Source organism: Lissotriton helveticus, chromosome 10 (assembly GCF_964261635.1).
Source record: "Lissotriton helveticus chromosome 10, aLisHel1.1, whole genome shotgun sequence".
Taxonomy (NCBI): domain Eukaryota; kingdom Metazoa; phylum Chordata; class Amphibia; order Caudata; family Salamandridae; genus Lissotriton; species Lissotriton helveticus.
Genome location: NC_136071.1, coordinates 1096499263 through 1096525522, shown reverse-complemented (window position 1 = coordinate 1096525522; position 26260 = coordinate 1096499263). Strand labels below are relative to the sequence as shown.

The 26260-nt window shown below is 45.6% G+C and overlaps 1 protein-coding gene across 4 annotated transcripts in view; it reads right to left on the bottom strand.

Annotated features, from left to right (window-relative positions):
* Positions 1-26260, bottom strand: part of CLCN5 (chloride voltage-gated channel 5) — a 393445-nt gene that overhangs the window by 195666 nt on the left and 171519 nt on the right. Inside the window, exon 1 of one of the 4 annotated variants that reach the window (XM_078663827.1) lies at positions 23852-24259. The exons of 2 other annotated variants lie outside the window; for them this stretch is intronic. In XM_078663827.1, coding sequence (XP_078519953.1) covers positions 23852-23873 — 22 coding nt within the window. In that variant the 5' untranslated portion in view covers positions 23874-24259. Of the gene's footprint in view, positions 1-4138; positions 4290-23851; positions 24260-26260 lie in introns of those variants that run through there. One more of the 4 variants, XM_078663828.1, reaches the window with a different exon arrangement.

The following is a 26260-nucleotide window of genomic DNA, read 5'->3' as shown; positions in this document are numbered from 1 at the left end:
CTGTGAAAGCATTATGTTGGTAGTGTTGTTCGGTGACACATGCAAGTAATGCGCAACTATTTATTTATTGAACTTGCAGGTAAAGAACTACAGTATAATTTCTGTCTCCCTATACTTCCCACTTGTGTAATGCGCAGCTATTTATTTATTGAACTTGCAGGTAAAGAACTACAGTATAATTTCTGTCTCCCTATACTTCCCACTTGTGTGTCCGGGTCAGTCTTTCGGCCCATGTTAATGCTGTCCTTGTGTGCTTTCACACCGTTATGTGGGTATTTCTCACGAGTCATACACCTCTAACAAATTGTGTAATGTGCAACTTTCATATCACAGACGATGTTGAGGCCAAAAAAAAAAAATTTGTTGGGAGAGATTAAGAATCAGTACTTGGGAAAGCCAAAACACTGCTCTGTAAAGCCAGGCATGTGACCGACTATGTGCTTGGCTGTGGGCTTACACTGCTGTGGTACGTGTAGCTATGTAAAGTGTCCTGTGTCTTGGTCTCAAGATGTAACCTTGGCCATACATGACGGGGAATTTAGTCCATATTATCCATGTTGTATAGGATGCCAAAAACTCATGGTTTTGCATGGCCATACATGTAACGTATACCTAGCAGACGGCCTTACCTGCGCAGGCCCACTTTCAAATCACTTACTGGTTTACGGTGTGTTTCAATATACACGAGTCTGGTCTAATATCAGGGTGCTTGGCTACCGCACTGGTGAAGCGGTCGTCGCCATCCAGGATTACCAGTATGATTATGGAGCTAATATGTTTCCAATTCCTGTGTAAGTATCCTGCATCTTCAGGTGGTATTAATATGACATGCATGATATGAGGGCTGGTAAGCTGGCAACAGCAAAGAAAGCTTTATTATTGTTGAACATGTCTTAAAATTGGCAAATGTGAGGCGCTGTGGTGCAATGGACTGCAGTGCAACCAACCATGTTCCTTATTTTACGGAGTTTTATATAGCGCAAATTTGACCCGAAGGTATCAGGTATCAGAGCGCTTTACATAGCACCAGTTGCGTTACAGGAGGACACATTCATTGCATAAGGAATCTAGGTGATACACTGTGTGACACCCCAGCTACTTCTGCATTTATGCTCTGGAAGGAGATCAATGGTAGTAGATTCACTGCAGCAAGTACTTGAACATGCTCTGGTAATGCATGTGGCCTCTCTTTTGATGGCACGCAGGAGGGTGGTACTTGTTCTTGTGCCTTGATGGTGTGTTACTTCTTAGCCTATCTGTTCGTTTGCTTGCCCCCTCAGTTTGCATCACCCACACGTTATAGATGTGTTTTTTCTCTGCGGCTTACGTATTTTGCCATTTCTACCCAACCGCAGCAGTCAGTTTGCGTCAGCTTCCTGCACCCTCCATGACTTTTCTGTGAAGTAGAGCATCTCAGGCAGCTTTTACTTTGAGCAAAAGATTTGCAACTGCTTTGACGGCACACAATGTTTCACAGAATGTAAGCCTGCGCTACTTTGAATACTTGGAATGACTGATTTCACTAATAAGCTTTAATTGTAATCCCCTGGTACTCATCCCTCCCCTCAGGGATACCAATGACCCACCCCCTCCTCCCGAGTCCCAAACTAATCCCAACGTAAAGGAAAAGGACAGCAGGGTCCCATTTCAGAAAAGAAAAAGAAAAAAACCCACAAGAGGTGGATATCACATGGTACCGAACTGTGTCAGTAAACATCTACCGCTCTAAGGGCCATATGCATGAACACATTTTCTCATACACACACAGAATGGGCAAAACCCTTTGCTGCATCTGGCTCCAAGTCTGCTGGGCTCAGAGCTGCTCAATCAAGAGAAGATCCTGGAGTTGTTAACGAACGAGGATGAATACCACTGTTGGAAATCAGTATGTGACAAAAGTAGCGTCCACCCAAAGCAGTGTTCGCAAGACAGCGCAACAAACATGCACCCAGGTAGGTTCTCCTATTACTTTATTTAGTTAACGCCAGAATGTCCAGATTACAGACGGGTCAGAAGATGCTGAAAGTCAGTATGGTGGCTCATGCAAAGTAACCCTGGGCGAAGCACTACGCTACGCTCGTGTAGTTTGCGCAACTTCGCACTTAGCGAGCTGCACGTAGCACAGTGCGAACACGCGTAGTGCAGCGGTCATTTTTTGCTTGTTCGCGGTCCTCAACGTCATGTTCGCGACCGCGAGCAAGCAAAATGACACCCCGGCGAGATTTTCAATGCGGGAAGGTCAGGTTTCTCATTTGTGAGTGGTTGCGCATGCTCGCAACCGCTCGCGATGAGAAACTACCAGTTCGCGTTGAGAAAGCTGCCGCTCGAGTAAATCTACTGGAGCAGCAGAAAACTACAGCTCGCACTGTGCACGATGCCGTTTTCAATGATTGCACAGTGCCGGATGCTTGTCCGCACTGTGCAATCATTGAAAACGCATCTTGCACAGTGCGAACATGCTACTATGCAGCTCGCGTAGTGCTACGTGAAGTTCGCGTAGTGCGAAGTGCACTTCGCCGCTACTTCGCGAACTACGCCCACCCTTATTGCATTGCAAAGCAGACTGGTGGTCCTTTGTCTCATCCCACTGCGGCCCCCTGCCTGCATCAGTAGTACGGACATCAGTGGCATCATTTACTACACATATACTAAAAGGTATACAACTGTTACCACACATTTTTTACAACGTAATACCATAAACACGCATCTTTTACAACGCAAGTACTTTTACCACGAATACCTTTACAACGCATTACACTACAACGCAGATACTATTACAACGCATACCGTTACAACGTAAGTATAGGTACGTTTATCTTTTTTTTTAAAACATTTATTAGGGGTATTGGGTTTGGGTTTTGGGGTACAGGGGTATTTTTAGGTTTCAGGGATGGGTTTTGGGGTACAGGGGTATTTTTAGGTTTCAGGGTTGGGTTTGGGTTTTGGGGTACAGGGGTATTTTTAGGTTTCAGGGATGGGTTTTGGGGTACAGGGGTATTTTTAGGTTTCAGGTTTGGGTTTTGGGGTACAAGGGTATTTTTAGGTTTCAGATTTGGGTTTTGGGGTACAGGGGTATTTTTAGGTTTCAGGGCTGGGTTTGGGTTTTGGGGTACAGGGATATTTTTAGGTTTCAGGGCTGGGTTTGGGGATACAGGGGTATTTTTAGGTTTCAGGGTTGGGTTTGGGTTTTGGGGTACAGGGGTATTTTTAGGTTTCAGGGATGGGTTTGGATTTTGGGGTACAGGGATATTTTTAGGTTTCAGGGCTGGGTTTGGGTTTTGGGGTACAGGGGTATTTTTAGGTTTCAGGGTTGGGTTTGGGTTTTGGGGTACAGGGGTATTTTTAGGTTTCAGGGTTGGGTTTGGGTTTTGGGGTACAGGGGTATTTTTAGGTTTCAGGGTTGGGTTTGGGTTTTGAAGTACAGGGGTATTGTTAACATATATATTTACAAATTAATAAATAAAAAATATAATTAAATAAAATATTTAATATTAAAATAATAAATTAATAATTTAAAAAAATAATAATAATTACATTATTTTAACATATTATATACTTACGTTGTAATGGTATGCGTTGTAATAGTACCTGCGTTGTAGTGTATTGCGTTGTAAAGGTATTCGTGATAAAGGGTCATGCGTTGTAAAAATTGCGTGGTAATAGTCTGCGTGCTAAAAGTATGCGTGGTATCATCATATATCCATACTAAAATGGTGCCATCTGAAAGCATCTTGGCAGCATGACTGAAGCCAGCACTTCCTTCCACTCACAAAGACACAGGACACACTGCCACCGTGAATACTGTGCTGCAGCCAGCTGGTGCATCCTCGGAGACGTCATAAAGAGTTCACACCGATTAAACGAGTACATGATGAAAGAAAGAACCAGGTGCAACGAGGTCACAAGGTCTGTATACAAATTGGGTCTCCTTCGCTTTTATCGTTAAAGAAACACAAGAAGTATATGGAAATCGAAATTGTTATTTAAAAGGTGTGACCTAACGAAGCATCAATTGTAAATAAAGAAAATGGATTCCTAAGGTAGATATTTACAGGTAAGACCTCGTACAAAGAAAGCAAACACAGGAGGACTTTTGAAAACAACCCGTGCACGCGTGCTGCACAAAGAAGCCTCTTACCCTCCGCGTGCATCAGCTGGGCCTCGTGAACCTCTGCTGGGCCGATGAGCAGTTTCTCCTCAGCAGCTTCACGAAGGCAAGCATCGATCTACTGTAACCAGACCCTGGGCTCTCTGCCCTCTCTCCTTCTCCACCCCATCCAGCCGCTCGCCTGCCTTGTTTACTTGGCGTACCCTTCATCCCATCTTCCTTCCAGTAGAACAGCCACACACAAACACGAGCCTCTCCGCCGGACGCCTCTCTTTGGTTTCGACCCCTTGGAAAACTTCCTCTGGTGACGGCATCTGCAGCTCCGGAGCAGACTTCCCTGCCGAGTGCAAATGCGCTCCAGACTTTCTGGCATGAGGTCAGCGCCGCGGTCACGTGACCCGAGCCGCGGCGCTCTCCGGGGAGAGGGGGTCTGTGCTAAGTGGAGTCGGAAGGAAGGCCGTGCACGTGCCCCGCGCCTCATGCCCGAGCTCTTCCGTCAACAGTGGCGGCTGAGAGGAGATGAGGGAGACCGGGCAGGGATGCGGTGGGGAAGCGAGCAGATGTGTCAAGGGCCTTCATGCTTGCGATACAGAGGACCATACTCTGTTATTTAGTCAGTGACAACAGGTATAATTGGGGTGCAGTGTGGACCCATCAGACCCATGGGGCCCGGTGCTACAGCACCTGATGTACTACAGATACGCCCCTGGGAACCTAGTCCGAGAACGTCGGAGGCCTCTGCAGAACCCCCACCCCTTCTCACTGGCACTTTAAGGGGCCTGCCTGGCCAGTGTCTATGTATAAGCCTGTGGTAGTTCCTCGTTAATCCCCCACCACCAAATCAAATGTTGCACAGAGGCATCGCTTTACGGGACACGCGGAAGTCCGTGGGGCTCCTTGAGACTAAAACATTTGGAATGCAGTGGGGAGGTGTGGCCTAGTGGTCCGATGCACGCCTCCCGTGCCATCCACACACGTCAACCTCTTCCCTCAGCAACGTGGGAGTCTTCAAGTGTTGGACTGATTCCATTAAGGTTAATGGGGGAATGAACACTTTTTGGGGGGTGATAGGTTTGGAAAGTTGGCGACAACATTAAAGCCTATGGAGGAGGCATTTTGTCAGACTGGTCACTAAACAGAGCCCTGGACTCTCCGTTCACACAGCTCTTGCCTGCCTTAATTGGATTTTAGCGCTATATTATCGCATCAAATAAGACGTAAGTGGCAGTATGGGTCCTACCTGCAGAGATGGACAGGATCCCGATGGAAGAGTGAAGGGGCTCTGGGGCCTTCCCTGGCCTCGGCATCCTGCGGCTGTAATGAAATCTGGACCAACTCTGAAGTTTGGGCTGAATCCGCAGTGATGATGGGCTGAGGAGTCTGGAATGTGGGCCGAACCCGGAGTAAGTCCGACGATCGGGCTAAATCCACAGTGAGTGTGGACCAAACCCCGAGTAAGTCCGACGCATGGGGTGAATCCGAAGTGAGTCCGGGCTGATGTCTGGAGTGTGGGCCGATCCCGGAGTAAGTCCGTAGTATGGGCTGAATCCGGAGTGAGTCCGGAGGGAGTGTGGGTGAATCTGGAGCCCGGCAGGCTGGGAGTGCGCCCGGGTCAGTCACTGCTGGTGTCTCACTCCACACCCGGCCCAGCAGCTCTTTATGTGCAGTGTCCTCGAGGGGGCGTGTCTAGTCGCTGTCACTCACGGGTCAGTAGGATTTTCCCAAAGGGCAGCCCCTCGTTTCCTGCCCCCCCCCCCCCCTCCCTGCTGGGTGAGACACAATGGAGGGAGGTTTCACACCTGGGAGTTGCTTCTACGGGCACCCTTAGCAGCAGGGGTCACACCTCACATACAGGACAGTGTCCAGGACAGGCAGCAACAGCACCCGGAGAGTGAGGGAAAAAATGAAGATCCCGATAGGGACACGGCTCGACACCTGCTTTTTAGAACTGCCGGTGTTCAGCACCGGCGGGACCCGGCCCACTTAAAGCCCTGGGATGTTATATACAAGTACAAGGCGGGTGACACCCGCCAAATGAGGGTGATCTATCAGATATGGCCAGGTCGGTCAGTCACTTACCGCTACTTCTAGTATGACCAGTGCTTTAAATGGGCAGGTATTGTCCGGTACGGAGTAACGGCACTTCATTCCTTTGAAGAGGAGAGTAGCTGCACTTCATTCCTTTGAAAAGGAGAGTAGCTGCCCTTTCATTCCTTTGAAAAGGAGAGTAGCTGCACTTCATTCCTTTGAAAAGGAGAGTAGCTGCCCTTCATTCCTTTGAAAAGGAGAGTAGCTGCCCTTCATTCCTTTGAAAAGGAGAGTAGCTGCACTTCATTCCTTTGAAAAGGAGAGTAGCTGCCCTTCATTCCTTTGAAAAGGAGAGTAGCTGCACTTCATTCCTTTGAAAAGGAGAGTAGCTGCACTTCATTCCTTTGAAAAGGAGAGTAGCTGCACTTCATTCCTTTGAAAAGGAGAGTAGCTGCACTTCATTCCTTTGAAAAGGAGAGTAGCTGCACTTCATTCCTTTGAAAAGGAGAGTAGCTGTACTTCTCAGCAATACTGCAGTACATTCAATAGGAGACTGCCCGCACTTCTCAGCAGGTTACTGTTAAAGAGTGAGTAACAGCAATTCTATATTTCAATTGTAGGCAGTGACTTTCACCCTGGCCCCTGCATGGTGCCGTCATGGTTCACGTGTGGCCAGAGTCAGCAGTCACAGTGTTTTCATATTGGTGATCTTTACTTATAGGTGAGCTAGTCCAATTGTTGCACATGAAATGAATCGGGACTACAACTCCCAGAATGCTTCCACATGTTACAGGAAGATCAAAACTGGCAAACTGGCGTCTGTAGTAACTTACAATATAGGACAACACAAGTACTCTTCAGAACAGGGAAATTCCAGGTATGGCCCATCTGCTACTTTTCTTCTTTGAGAGCATGGGATACGTGTGGGAATACACGCCGGCACAGAAAACTGGCCTCCTTCTGCCAAAAAACGAGGAAGCTTTAACATGCTGCAGAGTTTTTGGTCTTCTTGTTAACGTTATTAGTTTATCAATCCCATCACCTACCCCACTTTTTATTTTTAAATGTGTAGCATTCTGTTAAATACAGTTTGAACTGTATGTTTTTAGACGTGGCGTCTTTAATCCAAAAAGTGTCCTCTTCTTTCCTAAGCACAACTATTATAACGTTGCATCATTAAACACGTTTTTATATAGCACATACTACTAAATATTTATATTCATAGCACTATAAATAACTTAACCCAGTGGCACTTGATTTAACAAGACTTCCGAATGATGAAGGCCGAGTCGGCCATGCAGGTGTTCTGTATGGTGCACATACATGTACGGTATGCTGCACATACACTGCATCAGCAGGCATATCATTAATAAAGCTACCACATCCGTCTTCTATAGTACAGGCCCGCCTCGGAAACTTTCCAGGGACTGTAGTGAGTGTAAACCAGGGAACCGGTGCAATCGTTGGGCTACAATGGCAAGTTCAAATCACACCAGCCTGAAAAACAAGGGCTTTGAGTAGTTACAACATTTTTCTCACAAATTTCTTGCAAATACTAGGATTACTTTAAAAAAAATAGGATTACTACTTTTAGTTCTCAAAGCTTACTGCATAAAAGAACAGGACTTTTGCGCTCCTTTGAAGATGTTTCGAGAGAAAAAATATATCACTAATATCCATTCAGTTGTGCAATCTAAATGAAAACAGTTTTTAAGTTAACTTGGGAGAAAATAGTATATCCATTTTCAGTGGCAGGTAGCAATGATGAGGAAATATTAACACCTGCAAAATTTGCCTGGGAAAGAAGACAATACGCTGATACAGACCTCTCTACTGGAAAGTCTTCTCTACATAAGACATCCAGTGCCTCTAACACTACAAATCATCCAGACCAGGGCGCCCACTACATACCTGAACCCACTCAAGACAACATTTCTGTTATTTACCAACAGTACAAACCTGGCTCCACATGAAACTTGAAGGCTTCGAAACCCAACTTTCACCAAATGCCAAGTTTCTGGGATTCACACTGGACAACAACCACAACAGCAGCCCTGTTTAGCTTTCAGACAAGTTCACCATCTCTGGTGGTTCTTGACACACCTTCAGCCAGGACACCATCAAACTGAAGATTAAACAGACAAAACACAAGGCAGGAGGCCTTTTCCATCTATGCACCCTGGATTTGGAACATCCTCATATCCATCAAGAATGCCCCAACGTTGCTCCAATTTAGGAAAGAGTTGCAGACTCACCTCTGTGAATAACACTACACCAAAATGCATTAACTGTTCACAGCTATCTCTCCTTTCACTCATTAACTTTATGGTCATCTTTGACTCTGTAGAGCACTCCGCTGCTTTTGGCTAGGTTAGCGCAAAAGAAATACCTTATACATGTACGGTATTGCCAAAATGTATGCAACATGACAATTTTTTTCTTTTATGACAGAGGCACAACCACTGCTGGCGGCTGCATCATTTTGTAGGTTTACACATTAATGATGACCTATGCATGTAAATGCGTCTTCACATAGACGCACACGTTACCATCCATTAACATATGCTTGTGCCAACAAAGTGAAATGGGAGCCATTTTTTTTATTTACTAATTTAAGATGGATCAGTAAAATAAAAAAAGATAACTACATTGAATTGGCACTAACGTGGTTTTTTTTCGGCAGTGCGACCGGCAGAAATGTGATGGTTGGTCCTCCTGAAAAAGGAAATATATAAAAATGGAAAATGGCCTGTGGCAATGGAAAAGCGGGTGGACGAAGAGAGCAACACGCAGTGCAGTGAGAGGGATGAGAGCAACAGCGAGGGCGAGGAGGTAAAAGCACGAGTGAGTGCTAAGGAAGAAGCACATGAAGGAAAATGCAACTCGGGTGAGAGACAAGCACGCATGTGGGAGCAATATGTAGTGCAGAGAGAGTAGGCAAAGCATATATGGGAGCAAGCTGGAAAATACATGTGCGCTGAGTGCTCACCCAAACAGAAGAGAAAGTAGTTCCTTAAAAGTGAGCAGTAGAAGGTTAAAAGTCATGCAGTTAAAAGGAATGTAAGCAAGCTACTCTCCCCAGGTGATGGGATACATGCGAGAAGCGGAAGGCAAGCTACTGAACAAAAATCAAGCAATCTAGAGGGACAAGAAAGGCAACATATGATAGGAATGATCGGGCTCCAAGGCCATTGTAAGTTTCCAATAGGTCTTTTGCAGACGTTGGAGACCTAAAAACAAAATAAAAACCACCCCACGGTGAAGTCATAAAAAAGGCAGAAAATTCAGAGAAGGTAGGGCAATAATCGTTATCTATGCAAGATTTAGGTCAAATTAAAACTTTGTACACCTCTACTTGTAGCTGGCTCTTCGGCCTCCCATTAACCCCAGCATAGATGATAAAGCCCCTTTGCCAAATACATAAAACCTTGGCGAGTATCGCCCATGTACAAACTTGGACCGCACTACAAGCCTGAGAGCGAGTTGCCTACTTCACCACCAAGGAATAGCGAGTTGGTACAATTCGGAGCCCCAATGCGACTCGCTCATTAGGCCACAATCACAACTTACATAAGTGTGGTCCCACATAACAGAAATTGCTACATGCAGAAATGAGCAAGAAATTGCTACAGGTTTGCCTACTTTGAGTACTGTCAAACTACACTGTACTTACTAAATCTGAAAGATTGACATACAATTGTGGCGGTACTCTTAAGACCATACTAGGAATTTAGTGATTCAAGGGTTTACTAAATAGATGTTAGTAAAATCTGTCTTTTGACTATTTCAAATGGGCTGATGCAGCATACTTCGGACTGTTAAGGAGATAACTTTAATTAGTAGCCTTTTCTTACACTCTCAAAGATCAGTGGAAAATTGTGCTTGGACGGGTCAATCTCATATCCCAAACTTCTAAATCCTTTCTATCACGTTATCATCCTTTCAAGTGTTTGCTTGTCAAGATGGCTTAGAGTTCAACACTTGCCGCTGATATCGGTGTGTGTGACCAGCAGGGCAGGCGATTACAGATCAATAGGGCAAACTCAGCCTCCCGTCCCTTCAAAGGTATAGAACAGAGTAGACTTTTCACTGCAGAATAGTGAATGCAGCGCACTGTGGAAAAGTAAATTTTGCCATGTTGTATGTGCCTACGTGTTCCCCATCTTATGTTATATGTGCATGATCGATATGCATGTATTCCCTTCTGATCGATTAAAGACGCAATTACAGTTGTGTCCATCTCTAGTATGCCAGTTTCCAGTCTTCGTGAAAGCAACGAATATTAGGCCTATGTAAACCTACGTTGCCACATTTTACAGTGTGCACGTTAATTCATTGAATTGTCCCCGTTTCTAGGCCTCAAAAGGGCCCGGACTCAGATTCAGCTCCTGTCTCCTGAACACTCTCCGAGGAGCGATACAGCCCCCACCTGTATCCCTGACCCTTAGCTTACTTTCATGCCTCGCAGTGCCCGGCCCGGCCTGGCTCTGCCTCCCAGTCTGCCAAGAGTATGTTATGTTTCTAGTTATCAGTCCAGCCCTTCTTCTCTGCATTCCTAAGCTACTGAATCGCATCAATAGTTTCCGTCATGGTCTAGCCTTTATGTCTCCATGTAAGAGAAATACTGTATTAATGTTCATAGAATATTCCTCGCACACGCACTACATATAGAATAATGCATGCACCAGTCTTAGAGTCTATTAGCCTTTGCCCTGATAACTTTTGGATTCTATCAACATGTACTCTAAACAACAGATACTAGATATGCCTGGGTACATGTCGCTCTGACACTCCAGACTTTAGTCTCCTCTTCTAGCGCAGAAGTCATAGCCCCCAGTTCTCCCTGGTAACACGTCATTGCCAGTTTGCGCGCACCACTAGGTTAGAGGTCCCAGCTGCTCAGGTAGCCCCCTCCATGTTTCCGCCCCGTTTATGACATATTCTGTTACGTTTACATCACATGTCTATGTATACGCCCTGTACACGCCTTCTTGTTACATCATTTTACCCTTATCTTTCGCGACTGTTACGAACCACGCCTACTGCTACGCCTACTGTATTGAATGTAATGCATTTGTTTTGATATATATATACTGTGCACCCATATTAAAAGTTACGCTAGCCAATTCCCAGATCCTGCCCGACAGCTGTCGGGCCCTGCCATCCTACTCCCGTACAGGCTGTCCTGTTCCTGTCCTTTATGCTTGATTAAAGCCTGTCAACTCCAACTACCTCGAATCTTGACTCTTATTTATTGAGCTACCTGTTTATTGATTATAGTCAAAAATAGATCCGGTAATAATTTATTTATTTACCACATAATGGCGCCCGAATAGGGACTTGCCCTTTCCCCACGCGCCGGAGAAGCCACGCAGGCCCCCTGATCCTCTGCAGCCGTGACGGAACCATACCGTGCACGTGCAGATATTTCTGCTTCAAGTATCCCTCAGGCCCACGGAGGAGACGGAGGTTGCGGTCCAGCGTCCAGACGAGGCGGTGGAGGAACGCGGCGAGTCCCGACCAGAGCCCAAGCCGAGAGTCCAAGGTCCGAGGTATCCAGAGGCCCACCTGTAACTGAAGTCCGAAGTTCGTATGTCCTTCATCGTAGCAGTCTAGTCCAGTCCGAGGCCTTCCGTTCTTGCTGCCCGGTGAGTACCGTTGCTGGGGTAGTATCTAGACAGGGTCAAAGTAATTTGTCTCTGGTCCGTGGGTTTGGGTACACAGATCCAACACGAAGTGTTCACCTAGGTGGATGCGGGTCCTGACGTGTCTCTTTATGGGACCGGTAAGTTTCGTACTGTTTTAGCAGTGCATCTAGTAAATTCTAGTAAGTTCTGTTCTCGAAAAATTCATGTGTTCTGTTCTCAGTATACCAGGTAGTATTTTATCCGAACTGTTATTCTAAATGTTATTTCATGTGTTTTCAATGTCGTGGTATGAGTGATTCGTTTTTCAGTTATTACTGTGTTTATCGTGTATTGTATTGTGTCCAGACTCCAGCCTAAGTTATGCCTCTGTTCACAAAGTTACGTCAGTTAAAAACCAGAAAAGGTCTGCTCGAAGAAGCAGTTCCTGTCCCGCCTAGGGACAGTCCAGGTCATTTTATGTATCAAAAGCATGGCATAAGTGCCATATTATATCTAGACTTATGGGTGGAGTACACCAAAGAATTAGAAGAAAAGTATAGATGGCCCGTATCAGGTACGTGGGATGCCGAGTGCATCATGCGAGTAGAAGAAGCATTATGGAAAAAGAAAGCCAGACAGTCCCAGAAAGATGCCATCGAGTTATGGCGCAAAGAATCTCATAGAAGAACAGAAAAAGAAATCAGAAAAACAGAATTAAGTAGGGAATCCTCAGAAAGAGCCCAAGAAAGGGAATTAATCGAAATAGGTGAACGAGTTAAAGCCGAACAGTCAGACAGACAGGGAAATGCCCTTATTAAGGGTATGTATCCTCTTCTTGCCGAGGGCTTGCCAAAAGCAACCCCGGAAGCACCATGTAATTTTCCGCCGCCATTAGTTCCGATTAAGCTACGTCACAAACCGACCGCAGCTGATATTTTTCTCTCGTCCTATTTGGACGATACAGTCCCAGAATATGCAAATCCTGTTCCGCCAGCTCCCGTAAATAATGTAATTCCTGTTCCTCCAGCCACCGGGGCACCCGTTGCAGCACCTGTTACGGTACCCCCGGTCCAGCCTACAGTACATGTACCCGCTACATCAGTCACTCTGCCAGCACGTACAATACCCGTCGACGATTCTAGTTTAGGGGCCTCGGGGGGAAGTCCTCCTGGAACCCCGCCTCAACACAGACGTGTGACATTACTCGAGCTACATGCCCGAGCGTTACAGCGGTCGCCCAAAAATCAGTCAGTTGCAGATATCAAACGAGCTCTTACAGAATGCCGTTATGATCCAGTCCCAGGCGATGATGGTATGGTCATATATTCATTGCGTGTAAGACGGGTGACCGAATATTTGGACACCCTACCAAATATGAAAGAATATCTAGACAGAATATATCGTTTCATCCGTACAGGAGTAGATCATGGAAGCATTGGCGAAGCCATGTCTCAAAGAAAAGTCGAGATCCAGCTCATGCTTTTAAAATTTCTAATTAATTGTTTAATAAGAGAACAAGATTATCCGGATAAAGATCCGGAAGAAATGAAAGTCCTGACCAGGTGGAGTGACCATATAGCCGAGGGTAGACACAAGACACTCAGTAGTATAGAGAGTATGTACAAGAAAATTCGTAAGGAAATAATAAGGTTGCACGAGCAACGTAAAGCAGCACAAGTGTCCGAGAAAGAAGACGACTCTCCTACTGAAGAGGTAGAAGACGAGAATACCGTCAGAATAGCGTATGTAGGTAAATCTAGACTTCCCGACCGACATTCACGTCCAGAACACAAGAAAGTTTTTCATCTTCCCGCACCAGAACAAGGTTCTCTAGAGCAAGTATTTCAAGCTACCGATCACATTCTGAAATCACGTATCGGTTATAGTGAACTTAGTACCATGCATGAACAAGAATTAGCCCGATCAGCAGTCCGATGGACTACTGATTCTACCACTTTTCCAGATGAAATAGTGGCACAAATGTTTCTGAAACTGCCCCCAGCCGAGCAGCGACTGGTGGGTATGTATATGATCCAGCACCTCATTACACTGTATGAGGGACAACATTCTGATCCAGGTCCGTTACATGATGTTCTGAACGAGTTACTCCAGTATAGATGGAGAGGTCTAGGTACCGAATTAATTAGTGTCATTCTAGAACAGCGCCACAAATATAGAACGTTTCTGAATCCGCATTTTGTTCACGTCTCACCTCCAGAAAGTAAATCATTTTACATAGATAGACAGAATCCGTTACGAGAAGTACACCCAGTTAGGACAGCGGGTGGTGAAATGCAACGAGTATTTGTTTACACCCCTATCACAAAGATGGAACTCTTAGAGATGAAGAAATTAATTCCCTGTCACGACAAAGATCCAGCAGGGTTCCACCGAGAATTAAAAGACATGCTCCGTATGGGAGAATACACGTATCCTGATATCATTAAAATGCTAAAGGTCCTGTTGCCCGCAGGGGTATATGAAAAACTCAAGGAAAAAGAATGGGAGGTGGGAGAGAAAAAGATTGATTGGACAGCTCTAGAAGCTGAAGATAAAATACGAGTACCAGGTACCGGTCTTGGGGACAAATGTAAAGAATTGCCCGAGTTATTGATTCAAGTTTTGCCAAGGTTACTAGCCACGAAAAAGGAAGATTGGGATGCAATCTCAGCATGCAAACAGAAACAGGATGAAGACACTAGTGATTTTTATTCTAGATTTGAAAAATGTTTTATAATTAACAGTGGTCTGAAGACAGGTAGTGAGTCGTACCCTCATCTCTTTGTTACTAAATTAGTCGAGAATTCAAGTCCACAAGTTAAAAATCGAGTTTTGAAAGTCGAAAGTAGTTGGCAAGCTAATACTCCGTCCCAAATGCTCCAGATGCTCCAGTATCACCAGAACAGAATCAGGGAAGAGCAAGAACATGAAAGGAGACGTATGAAAGATACGAAAATGAAAGTATTAGTTGCACAATCTGTTCCACAAGACAGTCAGAAGAGGGGTCCGAATCAAGCCAGTCATCCTGCAGCTCCCGTTAAAGGGACATGCAATTATTGTAAACAGCCAGGTCATTTTATAAACGAGTGTGCAGTTCTGAAACACAACATAGCTACTGGTAAGACTAAAGAAAGACCACGTCCGCCTAGACAAGAACAAGTTTCACAGACTTCTCAGTCACCACAGAATGCACAACAGACAGTTCCAGCACCGCAGCCTATCGCTGCAACACAGCATGTTACACAGCAAATGTACCAGTATGCTCAGTCAGAGTATCCAGAGTATCAACAGTATTCATGAAACAGCCTAGAGAGGGAGGTAGGCTTGCCTCTCATCGAGATACCTGTAGATCAAGAGGGTCCCTATGTACACAGTCAAGTATTAGGGAAAGACAGAAAGTTTTTGATTGATACAGGGGCAAGTAGGACTACTATCAGTCATGACGAGGTTCCAGGGGCTCCGCTCTCAGGCTCTAAAAATGTTTCCCTTGGATTTTCAGGAAAGCCAATTGTTAACGAGATTTCAAAACCAGTTTCCCTAGAAGTTGGTCCATTGTCCCGAACTACTGATTTGTTACTTACGAAATCATGTCCAGAAAATTTGTTAGGCATTAAAACACTGAAAGAATTAGGCGCAGTTATTTGCTGCTCCCCAGAAGGAGTCCGATTGTTTTTGCGTGACTTCAAAGGTCACTATGTATTACGTGATTTTGATCCAAGGTTACTAAATGTCCAGCAGCATCTATGGGCGCAAGGTCCAACTGATGTAGGTTTTATGCACATCACACCCCATCGTGTGACTCTCAAGCAAGGTATAGTCCTGCCACGAATCAGACAGTACAGATTGCCACCTGAGGCTGTAGCAGCCTTATCCAAAATTATTGACGAGCTTATTGCTCAAGGAGTGGTTGTAGAGACTGACTCCAATGTATGTAATTCTCCTATCATTCCAGTCATGAAACGTACTGATCCAAATGCACCTCCAGTATATCGATTAGTGATTGACCTTCGAGAGCTTAACAAATGTATCATACCCCAGTACCCAGTAGTCCCAGATATTTCTTCCCTATTAACAGCCATTGATTCTGAAGCTACATTTTTCACTGTCATCGACCTCAAGAATGCATTTTTCAGTGTTCCCATTCATCCAGACAGCCAGTACCTTTTCGGTTTCTGTTTAAATGGAAGGAGCTATAAATTCACACGAGCTCCTCAAGGTTTCACAGAAAGTCCTAGTATTTACAGTCAAGCACTTAAGAGACAACTAGACAATATTCACATGCCATCTGACACTGCCCTGCTCCAGTATGTCGATGATCTACTGATCACAGCCCGTTCTGAACGTGACTGCGAGCGTGCGTCACTTACGGTTCTGTATTTCCTGGCCGAGCAGGGGCACAAGGTGTCCCCTTCGAAGCTCCAGTTCTGTGTCCAGCAAGTGATCTACTTAGGCCACTTGCTGTCCAAGTGGGGTAGGCAGTTGACACCAGATCGTATCCAGTTAATAGCGAGTCTTCCACAGCCCAAGACACAGAAGGAGGTACGAGCTTTTATCGGCCTCACTTCTTATTGCAGACAATGGATTCCTCAGTATGCATTTCTAGCAAAGCCACTGATACAGTTAACGACACAGGAGGCAGCCGTATCGACTGTCCTCCCTTGGACATCTGAACATACACTTAGTTTTAATGAATTAAAGAAAGCCTTATGCCAAGCACCTGTTCTAGCTACACCGAACTACAGTAAGCCTTTTACACTTTTTGTCACAGAACGTGATGGTACTGCATTATCTGTTCTCACACAAGATCAAGCAGGACAGTACAAGCCTTGTGCTTATTTTTCGAGCACATTAGATCCAGTAGCCCAGGCTCTGCCTGCGTGCCTCAAGTCAGTTGCAGCCACAGCTCTAGCAATCAGACAAAGTGATTCCATAGTGTTAGGACATTCCCTGACAGTACAAGTCCCACACTCCGTGGAAGTTCTTTTAAACCGAACACAGACTCAGCACTTGACCATTGCACGTTTAACAGGTTATGAACTGACACTGTTCCAGCCACACGTAGAAATCAGACGCTGCAACATTCTAAATCCTGCTACACTATTACCGTCAGTTACTTCAAATCCTGCCACACATGACTGTGTGGAAGTTGTTAACACTATGACCAAGCCAAGACAAGACCTGACAGACATTGCATTACCTAATCCCGACCTGACACTTTATGTGGATGGTTCATGTATGAGAACTAGTACAGGAGATCTAGTAGCTGCGTATGCAGTGACTACTGACACTGAAGTTATAGAAACACATCGTATTGACACCCTGTCTGCTCAAGCAGCAGAGCTAGTCGCTCTGACTCAAGCCTGCATACGTGCCAAAAACCTGAAAGTAAACATATATACAGATTCACGTTATGCATTCTGAGTCGTACATGACTTTGGAGTGCTCTGGCAGGAGAGAGGTTTCATGACTTCTCATGGAACCAAGATTCAGCATGGTCTCCTCATTCAAGCTCTGTTAGATGCAATACATTTACCGACAGCTATCGCTATCATGAAGTGCAAGGCACATACGAAAGTTACTGACATTATTTCCCAAGGTAACGATCTAGCAGATCGAACAGCCAAGCTTACAGCTCAGACTCCAGACATTCCAGTTAACACGACACAGACACTCACTTCAGATCCGACTACTTGTATGACTGTCAAGGACCCTACACAAGATGTCATAGACATACAGTTACATGCTACTCCCGAAGAAATCAAGAAATGGTCCGAACAAGGAGGGGTCCAGACAGATCAAGGATGGTTGACGAAGGGAAAAGCCACATGGTTTCTCCCCGACTCTATGGTTCAAGTCATTATTAATACCGCACATAGTCCAGCACATCTAGGAGAGAAAGCTATGTTAGACAGTATTCAGAACCTATGGTTCAACAAGCACTTACGAGCTGCAGCCAAGCAGAAAGTCCGTATATGTATGATATGTTGTCAGTTCAATCCAGGTAAAGGTGTCCCGGTGGAACAAGGTGGATTCCAACCTCCTGACCACCCTTTTGAAGTCCTCCAGATGGATTATATTCAGATGGAGCGATGTCGAGGTTTCAAGTATGTCCTCGTAGTTGTATGCGCTTTGTCCAGGTGGACAGAAGCATATCCAGTTCCAGATTACACAGCCGCGACCACTGCCAGGCAGTTGGTTCGTGAATTCTTTCCCCGTTATGGACTCCCTAGGGTCGTGTATTCTGATAACGGCCAGCCATTCTCATCCGAGTTAATGAAACATGTTTCCCTCTTGTTAGGGTACCAGTGAAAGTTCCATTGTGTGCGCCATCCTGAAGCAGCCGGTCTCGTAGAGAGACATAACAAGACCCTGAAAATCCGTATTGCTAAGACATGTAAAGAGAAAGGTGTAGACTGGCTAGTTGCCCTGCCAGTTGCTTTATTCTTCATGAGGATGGTTGCACATTCCAGATCAGGTCTGTCCCCTTATGAGGTCGTATTCGGCCGCCCCCCAAACATGTGGGGTACACCTAGACCCCGCAGTATTACAGATGTTTCCAGTAATATGTTGACAGATTACCTAGCTTCCTTGATGTCTGCCCTACACTCTTGTTCCCAGGTTGCCGCTGCATTTCCAGACAATACTGAAGTGAAACCGCATGAGGTCATTCCAGGCGACCTCGTCCTTGTAAGGAACTTTGATCGTTCAAGTCCGCTGGAGCCTCGTTAGAAAGAGCCGCGACTTGTCCTCCTGACCACCCGCACGGCCGTGAAGTTGGAGGGCCGCAAGGGGTGGGTCCATCTGAGCCATATAAAGAAGTTCCATGGAGTTCGAGAAAAAACATTTTCAAAGAACTGTTCCATTTCTAAAGACTGCCTGAAACCAGACTCTAATCTGAATCCTGAACTGAAAGTTCCTCTGTTAGAGAAAACTCCGCAGCAGGAGTATAAAGAGAAACTCCGGTCTAGTAAAATAAGTCAGCCAGTTTAATTGTCTAAGTCCCTCTCGGGTGAAACGGTTAGACAGGTCTCTGACATGTATGAGATAGACCCCCATAGTGAGAGAGTTAGTCAAAACTCCATAAGATGTATCGTTTTTCTAAGTTTTATATTGTTTCTAAGTTTGATGGTTACCTGCACAAGTTATGCATTACATTTATGTTTTCCAAGTTCACATGCAAACAAGTTTTCTAATACTACAGCAGAGCACACATTTAGTGATCTGCCTCCTCACGAGCTATCCTATCGTCTTGCTATGAGAAATAATACATTCATTAGAATGTTACACTATTCACACCAGACCAGCAATGCCACTAATTGTTGGGTGTGTGGTCGACTCCCCCCTTTCCAGACACCGAAGGGAGTTCTGCCACTCTTTCCTTATCCGTTTTCACATAATGGTTCGTGTGGAGCATGGTCCACGTTAACGTCATCCTCAAATGATATGTCCCTTCTGAATAGAACATGTTTTCCAGACAAGCAAGGTCTCTCCCATAGAACAGGGTTAGATCTAGAAAATGAAGTATATGATTTAGGTAATTATTCTTCGAATTTTATGGTCCTGAATGTTCAGTCCGATACTACTCCAGATTTACCTGCTATTTCAGTACTACCAGTCAAAGGCGAATTATGTATTAGAAAGAATGGTTCCGCACATGTAGGACATAGTGATTGTACTACTATTGTCGAGTATAGTGACAGTGGGAAATCTATTTTCAAAGCCTCACGTCATTCTTATTTTGTTTGTGGTCAGACCGCATATGTTCGTCTGCCCCTCGATTGGGATGGAACATGTTATATTGCCTTCCTACTGCCACTAGTTTTCCTAGCCCCATCTGATTATCACAGAAACACACATCTAGTACACGTCAGGCATAGAAGGGAGATCGAGTCCCCAATTGTCGATCAAACTGAAACTACTCTAGAACAGTATCAAGACTTCAATAAAGGTTTCTTCTTCTTTATAGGACCTATCCAGAATAGTAAGTTAATACGTAGGTTAACCAGAACCCTTGAAGCAGTAGTGAATGAGACTACTTCTGCTCTAGGTAACTTAACCGAAGAGCAATCTGCTATGAGATTTGTCGTGCTCCAAAATCGTCTCGTTCTTGACGTCATATTGGCCGATAGAGGAGGAGCATGTAGAGTCATCGGATCTAGTTGCTGCATTTTCATTCCTAATAACGCGCCGTCTGTTTATTCAGCTATAACCAGACTTCATAAAATTGCCCATCAGTTACACCAGAATCCAGGCACCTGGACATGGTCCGGTTGGCTCTGGAGTATTATATCTGCCTGGGGATGGAAAGTATTGTCATTCCTAGGTATTGCAGTAATGATCATATTCAGTTGCTGCCTCTGTATACAATGTGGCCCTGCGATTTGCGGCATTTGTGCTACCTCTTGTATTCCTAGTCCTAAGTCCCGTTCCAAGACAATTCGAGACGAGCAGATGATGCTATATGAAATGATAGATGGTATCATGAATATAGATGTTTCCTGATGGAAACGTAGGGCACAAGGAGGGAATGTGGAAAAGTAAATTTTGCCATGTTGTATGTGCCTACGTGTTCCCCATCTTATGTTATATGTGCATGATCGATATGCATGTATTCCCTTCTGATCGATTAAAGACGCAATTACAGTTGTGTCCATCTCTAGTATGCCAGTTTCCAGTCTTCGTGAAAGCAACGAATATTAGGCCTATGTAAACCTACGTTGCCACATTTTACAGTGTGCACGTTAATTCATTGAATTGTCCCCGTTTCTAGGCCTCAAAAGGGCCCGGACTCAGATTCAGCTCCTGTCTCCTGAACACTCTCCGAGGAGCGATACAGCCCCCACCTGTATCCCTGACCCTTAGCTTACTTTCATGCCTCGCAGGGCCCGGCCTGGCTCTGCCTCCCAGTCTGCCAAGAGTATGTTATGTTTCTAGTTATCAGTCCAGCCCTTCTTCTCTGCATTCCTAAGCTACTGAATCGCATCAATAGTTTCCGTCATGGTCTAGCCTTTATGTCTCCATGTAAGAGAAATACTGTATTAATGTTCATAGAATATTCCTCGCACACGCACTACATATAGAATAATGCATGCACCAGTCTTAGAGTCTATTAGCCTTTGCCCTGATAACTTTTGGATTCTATCAACATGTACTCTAAACAACAGATACTAGATATGCCTGGGTACATGTCGCTCTGACACTCCAGACTTTAGTCTCCTCTTCTAGCGCAGAAGTCATAGCCCCCAGTTCTCCCTGGTAACACGTCATTGCCAGTTTGCGCGCACCACTAGGTTAGAGGTCCCAGCTGCTCAGGTAGCCCCCTCCATGTTTCCGCCCCGTTTATGACATATTCTGTTACGTTTACATCACATGTCTATGTATACGCCCTGTACACGCCTTCTTGTTACATCATTTTACCCTTATCTTTCGCGACTGTTACGAACCACGCCTACTGCTACGCCTACTGTATTGAATGTAATGCATTTGTTTTGATATATATACTGTGCACCCATATTAAAAGTTACGCTAGCCAATTCCCAGATCCTGCCAGACAGCTGTCGGGCCCTGCCATCCTACTCCCGTACAGGCTGTCCTGTTCCTGTCCTTTATGCTTGATTAAAGCCTGTCAACTCCAACTACCTCGAATCTTGACTCTTATTTATTGAGCTACCTGTTTATTGATTATAGTCAAAAATAGATCCGGTAATAATTTATTTATTTACCACAGCACACAAACTGAAACACTATAGTACCGAGTATTAAAGAGAGGTTCTTATTATTCTATTTCCAGCAAACACCCGTGTAAATTTGTTTTCCCTGGAATCAGTAAATGGCCGGTCTTGGGAAATCACCAACCACGTATCAGACAAAATGTCATTCATGCTGGCCATTGCAAGAGTCTAAAATATTTTCTCACACAAAAAGTCCAAAAGGGAACAGCGATATGATCAGCCACAACAACCGAATATACACGTGATAGGAAGGAGCCAGCGCATTTTACTGGAAATATTCCAATATAGCCGAGCGGTGAATTGATCTATTCTGGTGAGTAGCTCGCGTGTGAATGCACACTCGCCGAAGATCTGTCAGACTGATGTAGTTTCCTAATTCAGACGTTGACAAATGAAGACTGACAGAGCTGGATAATAAATGCTTGTTATTTAGGACGCTGTGGCAGCTGGAGCTGTAGAACAACGAATAAAGGGCATTCTTGCACAAAAGTCACTCCGCACATCTTCCGTCATTCTACACAGTTGTGTGCATGGAGACATTTCAGTACATGATTTTGAATGGGGGCAGTTAGTAAGATCCTGGACTATAAGCGGGGGCAGTTAGTAAGATCCTGGACTATAAACTGGGGCAGCTAGTAAGATCCAGGACTACAAATAGAGGTAGTTAGTAAGATCCTGGACTATAAACGGGGGCAGTTAATAAGCAGGGGCAGTTAGTAAGATCCTGGACTATAAACTGGGGCAGTTAGTAAGATCCTGGACTATAAACGAGGCAGCTAGTAAGATCCTGGACTATAACAGGGGGCAGTTAGTAAGATCCTGGACTATAAACGGGGGCAGCTAGTAAAATGCTGGATTATAAACAGAGGCAGCTACTAAGATCCTGGACTATAACAGGGGGCAGTTAGTAAGATCCTGGACTCGCTATATAAAATTCAAGTAAATAAATAAATAATTAACGGGGCAGCTAGTAAGATCCTGGACTACAAATGGAGGCAGCTAGTAAAATGCTGGGCTAGAAACTGGGGCAGTTAGTAAGATCCTGGACGTAGTCTTGCAATTTAAATGCTGGCATTCAGTTAAAAAAACATTGAGTCGAGTTTCGAAGTACATTACACACATCCCTGGAGATTTATAAGAAAGGTTAATCAAAAAGGGCCACCTCACAATGGGTGGGTGTATATCCGGATGTCATTGGAATACACCTTCTTTGTTAAAATACCCCTCACACACCAAAAGGGCCCTTGGTGTCATGCTTCATCATCGGGGTCTTCCCGTCCCGCTGCGGGGCGGGGCAGTGCTGCGACAAGCGGATACGCTGGAGCACCTTTAGGTGGAGGTGCTATGTGTTGGGAGTGAGTGTCAGTGGGGTCAGGAGTGATATAAGTGTGAGTCGTTAAAAAATACCTGGCCTAGTGGAAAAAAGAAATTTTATTAAACACTGGCTGGTATTATTAAAAGAAAAGTGAAGCGGAGAGATGGAGCAGATTAATAGGCTCTCTCTCCTATGTGGGTCAACATGTTTCGAGGCACGGGCCTCTTCGTCAGGACCTAGGGGAAGATCCCCCTGTCACTCACTAGTGTTTCTCCACAGAGGTAGAAAAAGTGTATATACAAAAAAAGTGAAAAACGATTAACTATGTGTGTAACTACAATTAATAATTACAACACATTTATGCTTCCACACTAATAATGTAGTATGCTTATCATTGGAGGAGTCAATGCCTCATGAGCCAGCTTAAGACAGAAGGGTAAGGTGGGGTCCCAATGAGCCCCTCGCACGCTCGTGCTTCCTCCTTCGTCTGCGGCTTCCGTGGATCCACTTTTTTTGTATATACACTGGCTGGTATAATAATACCAGCCAGTGTTTAATAAAATTTCTTTTTTCCACTAGGCCAGGTATTTTTTAACGACTCACACTTATATCACTCCTGACCCCACTGACACTCACTCCCAACACATAGCACCTCCACCTAAAGGTGCTCCAGCGTATCCGCTTGTCGCAGCACTGCCCCGCCCCGCAGCGGGACGGGAAGACCCCGATGATGAAGCATGACACCAAGGGCCCTTTTGGTGTGTGAGGGGTATTTTAACAAAGAAGGTGTATTCCAATGACATCTGGATATACACCCACCCATTGTGAGGTGGCCCTTTTTGATTAACCTAAATCCCTGATAAGAGGAGGACGTGCCCACCTCGGTGCCCATCGGTATCACCTCTTCACTCCCCCTTTTTGATTTCCTTAGATTTATAAGAAAGGCCACAGAGGCTGAAGCCACTTCATAGAGCCACTTGTAGGCCGCACGTCACCGAACAAGTCCCTCCAAAGGCCCCAATTTCAAACCCACGAGCCTTACCTGGTTCAGCAGGGGAGGCCATTCTGCTAGGTGGTTGCCCTTACTACTGAGAGGTGTGCAGAGCAGCCGGCAGTCATGAGAACTGGATTTTCAGTAATGCAAACCTACAGACGCTTCCATAATCCGAGGAAACCAGGCCGTCACAGATACCCTCCTCCGGTCCGGTCAGAGAAGGCCCTTCGCAGCGCTCCCTCTGCTCTCGTGCTCTTGTAATCAATTACTGACTTTATTGTGAGAAAGAATTAGTCAGACACCTTAAGTAACTCATTAACCATTGCTGGGCTCCGATGCAAACAAGGGGCAAAAGTACTAGAAATTACTCGAGTCTTCTGGGGGAGAGGAGGGCCCGCAGGACACTGTCCATATCGGATAAAGTGCGTCAGACCCGCGGTTCTCAAATAAAGAGACAGGAAGGGGCTGTCCTTTGAGGCGTCAATCCTTGTGTGCCCTTCAGGTTTGCACACATCGTAAGCGAGCTGCGCAAGGTGGCACAGGTGTTCAGGGCAGCGCTGGGATCCACAGGTCACCTTCCCAGAGGCCGGTGCGCACCCGAGTGACTCCCTGCTCTGTTCCACGAGCGCTCCACGTTACACACTGCAGGGCGAGCCAGTGCCCGTATGTAACACACGAATCACTCTCAGAGGCAGGCTTTAGGTGGGCCGGGTCTCACCGATGCTGAGCCCTGCCAGTTTTTTTTTTAAAAGGGCCTCGAAACGGGTCTCTATCGGGCTCTGCTGTGTGCCCTAGCACAAGCGGTCCGTTTTTTTCTGGACTGCAGTGACAGCAGGCACATCCATGTGCGCTGCTGACACTGATCACTTCTCACTAGAGGAGCAGTTACGACATGACGTCATGCTAGCTGAGCCTTGTAGGGTAAGGAACATCCTACAAAGAGTCATTTTCTCTCTGGATTTATATTCTCTTTATGAAACTCAGGAGCAGCAACATTATCGTGGTGTCACCAGGGCTTTAAGTGGAAGCTTTTCAATATTATATACAAGCCATAGTTGCTGCTTATTTATCTTATGCAACTAACAACCATTGACAAAGCCAATAGTCCTGACTTGTTGTAGGTGTGAAGTTACTTGTTGTATCATATATCTAGATGCAATGACAGAAACAGCAAAATACAAGTTGGGTGGCACACTATGCTAAGCACAGATTTTTAGCTTTCGTGTTTTTAGGCCACACCCTTAATTACATTGGCCACGCCCCTTTGAGAGACCCTTCAGTTTCTTCATCCCACTTAAAGTCCTGCTCAAAGGACATAAGTCACAGAGACACTTCCACGTTTAAGTTCAACGTATGTGCCTAAATGGCTCTATACGAGAAGGACGATCACTTTTTGTGCACGTGGACCCGTCGGTTACATTATTCTATTTGGGAGTGATGCTTGGGTAAAACCTCTGTTCTTTCTCCCATTTACCGGGCACGAGGGATTTTGCGGTGGAGCCAGGGGGAGGCGTGTGTGTTTAGGATGTTCTGCTGATTTCATAATGGGCTTGGTGAGGGCGTGGCTGCCCACGATCACGTGAAAAGGGAATGGTAAATCAAATAATGCGGATGTGTGTTTGTGGGGGTGGGCTCGTTTGCCTTCCACGCACTCCCCTTCATCTAGGGCGCTGGCCTGCTGCAGACGAGGGCCGTGGCAGGGAGTCCCAGGATCCCACAGCCTGAAGGCCGCAGTGTTTACTTCAGCCGGGGCCAGCGGCGTTGCGAGGGCTGCTCTACGGCAACAGGGGTTGGCTGCACCACCCTCTCCCCAAAACTGATGATGGCATGGCAGACACCAAAGGTGGGTGAAATCACATAATTTGCCTCCTATAATATCAAGCAATTCCAAGAAAACGATGGAAATGTACGAGCTCGTTAGAGAGATGTGATCCTGGCACCTGCTTATGCCCGGTTTTATGTCGATGGTCACTCAAAGGGTCAGTGGGGTCATGGGCTGTGCCCATCACGTCGGATCTTGTTCATTTCATACTGCTGGACCTGGCCTTACTAATGCAGTGGGGAGTTTGGGGCAGACGGAAGGCTCAATGTTGTGTTCAGTCGAAAAACTTGCCAGATCTGATGAGGCCATAACACTGCAAGCACATGAGCGGCCCTGTGCAGGACATGAATTATGCACAACGTTTGTCATTCGCCAAAATTGCACAAACGTGGCCTCAGGAACCAAAAGAGAAACTGAAACAACAGAACCGTATAAACGGTGACCCTGCCATTCTGCACAGACCCACCAGGTCCTCCGCTGCAAGCTGCCACCGATACAGTGCTGTCTGTTCCAACTCCACCAGCAAAGCATGGCCTCTGCCACCATCAAAGCAATAGCTCTCAAGCCACTTTCTAGCTCTGCTCCTCACTTTTTAGGAGACCATTGATTCTGGGCCTGCCATCAGAGTCCTGCTG